Raw genomic sequence first — 8948 nt, forward strand, 5'->3', positions numbered from 1 at the left:
CACAAAAAAAGTAAGAAAGTGAAAAGTCTGTATATAGTGTTAACACTTTGCAATAGAATTTAAAAAGGAAGATGTAAAATCTAAGATTCTCTTAACAAGGCAAATAAGGACAAGTAAACTGTACTTGGGTCAGCTTTCTGTTCCCCCCTTATATTACATTTGTAGATGGACACACTTTATGACACAGAGGTCCACTTCTTTCAGTAGCAGCCCACAGTGTCCTATATTCTGGAGGTGTGTGATGAGAAACACTGATTTCAAAGTTGATGTGTGAGAATTTCCTGTTCAATTTTAAGTGACACATTCATGAGAAATCTACTTTTTCCACTCTTGACTCACTTTGAACCTTCACAGGGCAGTCTGTGAAGATCACAGGCATTGTTTGTTCTTGCCCTAGATTTATGTCATTAAATTTCACCTTTTAAAAATTCAACTATCGTGGGCCTTCTTATATGTGTCACTGTATCTTTTCATACCTTGTCACTGCAAGACAAATGACTTTCTGGGAAGATAGGATATGTATGTGTCACTACTTTCCTGTCTCTATATTAGTCCAACTCAGTGGAAGATTACAAATGCTAGATGAGAGGCAACTGAAGCACAATTCATACACAGAAATCAAAGCAAGACATTGATGTCTTTACTTAAATAGTTCAGGGAAAATCCTAAGATATGAAATACATTGGAGGAGTTCTTAAAGTTTGTTCATTATTGGCCATGGAGAGTTAGTTAATTATGTTCACATGTAATTGCATTTGTTCATCCATATTATTAAAAATGAAATCTATAGGCATGATGATAATGAACAATGCATTTGGATGTTGTAATCAGTACACTGTGGATTTTTAAGAATAATATACTAACTTATATTTAGCCCACATAGTGTAGATTCTTAAAAAGAATTGCATTGAATAATGAACAAATGTAATTCCTTAGACAATTACCTAGATTAAACAAAGGTAGCTAGTTTCAATAAAAATCAAGATGAGCTATATTACATAAACTAATTTATAAATAAACAAAAGGCTCCTTCAAAATTTAACAAAATATCACGTATAGATCCCTGTCTAACTATGTCTTTTACATTACCTAACTGCTGATATGATTCAGGAAGAATAATATAGCAATTGTGACTAAAATAGTAATTTATATAATAAACATTTGTTGAGATCTTTAAGTGCCCAGTTGGGAGTTAATTGTTTCATGTGTGCTATATTTTATATTTATGTGTGCTATATTTACATATTTATATCTACATTTTGGAAAGGTAAAATAAGTTATTACATGTTGAATAATTTTCAAAATCACATGTTTTAAGTTTCAAAGTCAGAATTAATTTTAGATCTAATTCCAGGGCTCATTAATAACATTATTAAATTATATTATCTGAAATATTGTAATTATTTTTAAAACTAAAATGACCCTCACTGTCTCTTTCAGGAAGTTTGAATCAACAATGTTCTATAATGACTGATTATCACTATATCATCTTATCATCTTAGGGTTTCATATTTTATTAAATAAATAGCCAACTATATCTGTAAAATAAGTATTAAAATCATTTTGTACTTTTTCCAATATTCTTTATGTTATGAACAAGTTTATTTGGTCACTGGACATTTTTCAACATACCCTTAAATTTTTAGCAATTTCTCAGAACTCAACTATTCAATATAAAAGACCATCTAAAACCATGTAATCATATTAATAAATATATGCAAGCTATTGAATAAAGTAATCTAGTACAAGTGATTAATATATATTAATCTTCCTGTTTCCTATGTTCAGATCATTCAGTTTTTAATCCATCATTGAATTGCAATTTATTTTAAAAACTGATACATAAGTATTTCTATTATAACACTGCAATTTTTATAAGTTTTAAAATATTTCATAGTGATACAATATTCTTCTGAAAATTGAGTTTAACTTAAGGTACTTACTCATGAACATTTGTATTTCTCACTAAATTGTTGGTTTTTTATCCACCCTCCAATGATATTTTTTAAAAGTACTCAAATTTCAAAGTTTCTTTAAATTTTTTACTTACTTTACCATAGGACATCTGTTTTAATGATCTAGAGAAAGATCTTGGTTCTTCAACTGCAAAATGAGTATTAATATTCACTCTCACACTTGACTCCACCCATATAAACTGCACTAGGAATCCTGTCACTACATAAAACATTTGTTATCTTCTTAAGCACAATTATTAGAGCACAGTCCATGACATCACTCAGCTGTAGAGATGAGTAATCAAGGAGTGGTCTACTCAGAATTGAATTTGCCCAAGTACCCAAGGAAGCAGCAAAGTAAATCTAAGGTCACTCAAAGTTCCACTTCAGAGCAGGAAATAACCTATGTGGAATTAAACTTTCAAAATACTTCTCAGAAGCTTCCAGAGAATGACCAAGACTATCACTGGAAAGGTAAGACTAATTGATCCTCAATATACTATTTTAGGATGTGTGGCTGAGTGTAGAGGCATGGGTAAAACATAGGGAATAAACTCACATGGTTTTCGTTGTGAGGACAGGAGCTCTAACTTGAACTATGCTATTCTAATTTAGTACATGAAGACTAATTATATTCAGAAATTATAGAAAGAACTTGTGGAACATTTTATTCCCTGAAAATACAATGGTATAATCTAGAAACATATGACAATTATAGACATGGGTTTTAGGCCAAGTGTATCTTTAGGATTGCCTGTACATGTGGATTTTCTTGTATGAAAACATAAACAGCTGTCTCCACCCTCCTTCTTCATCGCTTTCATTCCCTCTCACTCTAGGTTTTCCATCTCCTCCAGAGAAGCTCATTGCTGGGATCCTGGGAATCCTTTGCTTTGTCTTACTGGTTGCTGTGGTGGTGACAACCACAGTCGTTGTTCCCTGTAAGAAGGCCTTTGAAAAATTAGAAGAGGACTTTCCATTTTAATGATTGGAAATGCCTTTAAGTATCTCATAAGATCAAGAAACATAATTCATATTTCATTGTAAATATTTAGACTAAATGTGAAGTGATTTTTCTGAATTTGTCAAAATTGCAAATAACAAAAGCATTGTAGGGAGTATTTGTTTTTAACTATATCTATTATGATTTCATAACTCAAAGACATGGTTTATTGAGAAATTCAGATTAACTTTTGAAAGTTGTTTTATCATGTATTCCACTGTAAAAGCAGGTAATGTTTGACTTTTTTGACTTTTATTGAAATAAATTTTCCCCAAACCTTCATTATTTTGTTCATTTTTCATGGTAAATATCCACTTATTCTATATTATTCTCAGTCAAAGTAATGCATAAATTTTAACCTAAAAATTTAAATTATTCTGATTCCTTTAGGTATTAATTTTCATAAGAATTACTTTAATTTTTCTAGCTATTGTAACAGAGGAGCAGAACAATTCTTCCCTGATGAGACACCAGAAAGGTACATAATGGTTTTCAAAGTTCTAATATTTGTAAAGATTATATTTTTGTCTCTAACTTAAGCCATGCAAAAAAAATAATACATTTCTTGGAGAAAATAAACTAGAAGATTGAGCAGTAAGTGTTCTTAAATAAATATAGGAGAAGATGTCTTTTGTCCAGAAATAATAAGAAACAACAATTTTAAATTATCACATAATTTCTTTGCTAAATCAGGTCAAACTTCCTAGTGATATACTATGATGAGAAAGATAAATTTACTCTTCTAGAAGAGAGCTTATGTTTAGTGACTTTCCAGAGATTTATAGGATGACTTTTTTGTTTGTTTATTTGTTTTATATGGACATATGAATTATGTGGTGAGAGGCTGACCTGTTTTGGTTCTTATATGTGTGTTTTCTTTTATACATACTAGCCTATTGCAGTGGATAGGCATGTTTTGTATGTGTACATCAAACCTATGCAAATACGTAAATTCATTTTTAGTATTGAAAGCTTATATTGCTTCTAGATAATAGCCATAATCTTTCTTCAGCAAGTAATTGTGGTCGTTGTCCAAAGGAGTGGTTAACATATTACAACAGTTGTTACTACATTAGTGTAGAAAAAGAAACCTGGAATGAGAGTTTGATGTCCTGTGCCTCTAAGAACTCTACTCTACTGTATATAGACAATGAAGAAGAACTGGTAAGATTTCAAATGTTTCTAACATTACATTAAAAACTTTTAAAGTTAATATTACAACTGCAAAATTAGCCCATATTCTTATGCATATTTTTCATTTATTTAAAGTCTGAACAATATTTCATTGTTTGACTTTACAACAGTTTGTGTTTGTGTACTGCTTACTTGATTATTTCTTCATCTTGCTTTTCAAGGAATGTCATGCTAGTGCAATTTTTTTTCTGAAATAAAATTTGCTATTTAGTTTTATAAGACACAAAGCAAACTAAACATGTAATTCACGACTGTACAAATTAATGATGAAGAAATAGATGAAGTTAATTAATGTCAGATCACAAAAGAGAAGCTTCAGCTCCCAGATGCCCCTTCCCTATGTGAATTCTCAGTTCATGTTCCTCACTAAACCTCAATCCTGACTCTTGCTATTATAAGTTAGCTTTTACTGGTTTTGAATTTGATATGCCTGGAGTCATACTGTATCATTTTCATGTTGGTGCCCTTTCACTCAACAGTAGTTGGGTGATTCTTCCACATGGTTGCACTTATCTGTAGTTTGTTAATTTTCACTGCTATATTTTGTAAAAAATATTTAAAAATCCATCCCACATAAGTGAGTCTCATGCTCTCAGGGATAAAGGGGCCTCCTAAGTAGAACATTTGTAGTCACAGGAATCCCTTTGCTGAACCACCACGCCTGACCCCTGCCCTGGCATCTCTTGGTGGGAGGAGAAGCACTTCCCCACTCTCCTGGCAATAATCACCCTGGCAAGGACTTTCACCTTTGCTTGGTGACCCCCCTTTATATGAAAAAAGAGTGAGCTTATAGTAGCCAGCTCATACTGTTAGTTTGGTGCTTACTGCTAGACATCATACCAAGGTCTCTTATGCACATTTTGAAGGACAGAAGATGCTCTACCCCTATGTGGTCACTAATTCTGGGGTACCGTACCTCTTTTTTCATTTCTTTATTATAATATTGTTGTTCTGGGGGTACATTGTGACATTTACAAAAGTTCTTACTATGTGTCATAGTTGAATTTATCCTCACGATCATTCTCCTTTATCTCCCCTCTCCCCACTCCTGGCAGAGTTTCAACATGTCTCATTTTTCATTTTCATGGAAGAGTAAATAATATTTCCATTCCATTCAGCCTGTTCACTCTTTCCTTACATCCTCCTACTATTAACAACCTCCAGTCAGGACCTGTTTTACCTTCCTGTTCACCATTTTTGAAAAGACATTTTTGTTTAGTTATATAGGGAATTTCTTTGTGACACCTCCTTGTATATATTTATTATAATTCAACTTGGTTCATGCCCTGTATTTTTTCCTTTGTACCTTACTCCCCTTCTTATGGACTTTTATACCTTTTTGATCCAGCTTTCAGAATTCTCTTTTGCTTGTGTCTTTCATTATTAGTTTCAGAGTTTATAGTTATATTTAAAAGAGTAACAGAGAGAAACAAATCAATGGCACCTTCTTTGAAATATTAGTATTGCACCAGTACAGAAAAAGACAACAGGGGGCCTCTATTTAAAGGGTAGTATGATAACCAAAAATCCACATTGTTAGTTTTCATGTCACTTGTTTTCTCAATAGCAACCCTTTAGTTCCTTTCTAAAACTCCAGCACTGAGAAACACAGTAGAAAAATACTGTGATTTAACTACAGAATCTGAAGTTTAATGAACATTTATATCCTCATTTATGCTTGTTTTCCTAATTTCATAATTAAACTACATGAATCACAATATTCGTTATTAATGTAAGAAAAAACATAGCTACTAAAGATAAACATTTTAGCACTTAATTTAAATCAAAGTTATAAGCATTTGTAAAATTTGGGGGTAATATAAAAAGTGTTTTTAGCTTTTATATATTTTTTACACTGTTGATCTTGTTTGAACATTAAGAGTCCTGTGGAAAAAAATATACTATTTATGTTTTTAAGATATAATAAAAAAACTTTCATGCTTATTATTTAAATGAAAATTCTTTATTTCCTGACAGAAGTTTTTGAAATTCCTGTCACATCTGTCATGGATTGGAGTCTTTCGTAACAGCAGTTATCATTCATGGGTGTTTATGACTAACTCACCTTTCAAACCACAGTAAGTTTTCATGAATGATGATATGTAGAAGACGAAATCATATTGAAAAAAAAATTTCAGAAGAATAACATAAATAAATTTAGTTGAATTGTAGGCATACAGAAAGATGCTGAAAAAATATCGAAATATTCCTACAAACATGAAAGAATGGGCTCATTCTTACTCAGAACAGCCATTTCTTACTGATATTGTTAGTTAAAATCTCATCCATTTTCACAATGATCTCTTTTACAACTATGCAGGAAATGGATTTGATCCATAGATTATATCTATGAGATACAAATTTAATTATATGCTTCCACCATTATAGGATAACATCATCACGTGATGAGCATAAATGTGCTATTCTATCCTCCTCTGGCCTTACATCAAGCAGCTGTAGCTCTTCAAATATATACATTTGTAAGAATAAGCTTTAAGAATAAAATACCTGAATCTGGAATCTGCCAGGTAATTTTATTTTATTTCATTATTTATTTATTTTCTGTACTGGAATTTGAACTCAGTGCCTACACCTTGAGTCACTCCACCAGATCTATTTTTGTGATGTAGCTTTTTCAAGGTAGGGTTCACACCCTTTTGCCCAGGCTGGCTTTGAACCACAATCCTCTTGATCTCTGCCCCCTGAGTAGCTAGGATTGCAGGCATGAGTCCTGTAATTGTTATTCTTACTTTAAATTTTTCTTTAGTAACTTTCTTTTCCAAAAATAGAAATGCAATAGAAATTCACATGTTGGTATGATACCCAGAGATATCTTGGATTTTATCTATTAATTCTATTATTTAGAAGCAAATTGTTCTGGCTTTTCTCCATAACGGGAACTTTAACTATAAATTGTCACATTCAAAAGTGCTTTTTTCTTTCCAAGTTCATTTACTTTGTATTTTGTCTTGACTTATTTTCAGTGACTTAGAGTTTTTTAGTTCCCATATTAAATTCAAGGTACATTAAAGGCCCCTTGTGTATCACATATATCATTTTCTGTTTTAGGAGAAAGGATGTTAACATTTCATCGTCATGTATGAAGTTTTAAAATCATATTTTACTCATATTAAAGTAGACCTATAACATTTATATTTTTCTAATAGGTTTTGATATAAATCAATTTTTAATTTTGTGATTCCAATTATATGTTTTCTCTGTATCACATATATGGAAAATCACCTGTATCTATTTCAAATGTTATTATTTCAGTCTTGAATTTCTGAAGTAAGGCCTAACTGCCTAATTTGTATTGCTTGTAAAAGTCAATTCACATATTTTATTTTGATTTAACAGTTTTATCATGTCCATGAAGAAGTTTGACTATCAAGGTTATATTGGGAAGCATTCCTTCTTTTCTGTAGCTTGGCAACCTTTGTGTAAGAGACTGTTACATTTTTCAATGTTATTTCTCACTACTGATACCAAGAGTTTGTAGAGTTTCACTATAGGAAGGTGTATATAACACTTTTCATTTCTTTAGTATATGTAATTTATTCAAATTTCTGTGCAATGGACTGCATTTGGTAATATATACTTTGTAAGAATTTTGTTTCATGTATATATTAAAATATATTCTTAATAAAGTTTAATATCTATAAAAACCATAACAGTGTTCAGTGTTGTTTTTCAATTCAAACATAATATGTTTATGCCTCTTTAACTATTTTTTCAATATTATTTTATAAATATTATTTTGTCTCTTCAATGAAAACTCTTTTGGTTGTATTGATCCTCTCTGTTGTAATTCTGTTGTTCATGGTTTGTTGATTTCTGCTTTCTGCATAATCTGTACTTAATTTCAGCATTTCCTTTTAGTTTCATGTGACATGTGCTCACAATTCAAATACTTTTTACTTTTCTCATTACCACAGAGGTTTAATTTGATAATTCCATACGTGAATCTAATGTGCTTTGTTCAACTCACTCTATTACACTTCGTTACTCTCCCTATCCCACTTTCTAAAACAATTTCAATAGGTTTCATTATTCTGTTTTCATACATGTATATAAGGTACTTCAGTAATATTCACTCCCCACACTTTGATTTTTGCCCTCCCCCTGTCTCTGTCTTTCCATACTCCTAACAGTACTCCTTTTATATTCCGGTCATTTCTTTTAAGATTTAGATTCTGCATATGAGGGAAAATGTGATAAATTGTCTTCTAATTGAGGCTTATTTTGCTTAACATGATAATCTCCAGTTAAATTCATTTTCTGCAAATGACATCATTTGGCCATGCTTTACTGCTACATAATACTGCACTGTGTATACATACCCCATTTTCTTTATCCTTTTGTCTATTGATGAGTACCTAGACTGACTGATAAAATAGTTTGACTATTGTGAGTTGTGCTGCTATAAACATGGGTAAAGGTATATTGACTGTATGTCAGTTTACAATCCTTCTGATAAATGCTCAGAGTGATATACCAGGATCATATGGTGGTTCTATTTTTAGTTTTTTTGAGGAACCTCCATACTGACTTCCACAGTGTCTGCACTAATTTACATTCTCTTGTACACATATAAAGTTCTTCCCTCCCCATATTCTCACCAGCATTTGTTGTTTGTTTTCTTGGTGATAGCCCTTTTGACTGGGGGTAGATGAAATCTCAATGCAATTTTGATTTGCATTTCCTTTATGGCTAATAATGTTTAAAATTTCTTCATGCATTTATTGCTCATTTTTACTTTTTATTTTGAGAGTTATCTGTTCAATTCATTTGACTAT

General features: G+C 31.4%; 1 protein-coding gene across 2 annotated transcripts; it reads left to right on the top strand.

Moving 5' to 3' along the window:
- The first annotated feature begins 2212 nt into the window (after positions 1-2212).
- LOC109692062 (NKG2-A/NKG2-B type II integral membrane protein-like) lies at positions 2213-7725 on the top strand. Of its 2 annotated transcripts, XM_020172443.2 has the most exons (7): positions 2213-2429; positions 2795-2896; positions 3386-3436; positions 3971-4122; positions 6130-6230; positions 6541-6680; positions 7510-7725. In XM_020172443.2, the coding sequence occupies exons 1-6, from the start codon at positions 2249-2251 to the stop codon at positions 6647-6649; spliced, it is 696 nt and encodes a 231-aa protein (XP_020028032.1). In that variant the 5' UTR covers positions 2213-2248; the 3' UTR covers positions 6650-6680; positions 7510-7725. The 2 variants fall into 2 exon arrangements, with proteins under 2 accessions (XP_020028032.1, XP_073932157.1); XM_074076056.1 differs by having other exon boundaries at positions 6541-7725.
- The last annotated feature ends 1223 nt before the right edge of the window (positions 7726-8948 follow it).

Source organism: Castor canadensis, chromosome 6 (assembly GCF_047511655.1).
Source record: "Castor canadensis chromosome 6, mCasCan1.hap1v2, whole genome shotgun sequence".
NCBI classification, from domain to species: Eukaryota; Metazoa; Chordata; class Mammalia; order Rodentia; family Castoridae; genus Castor; species Castor canadensis.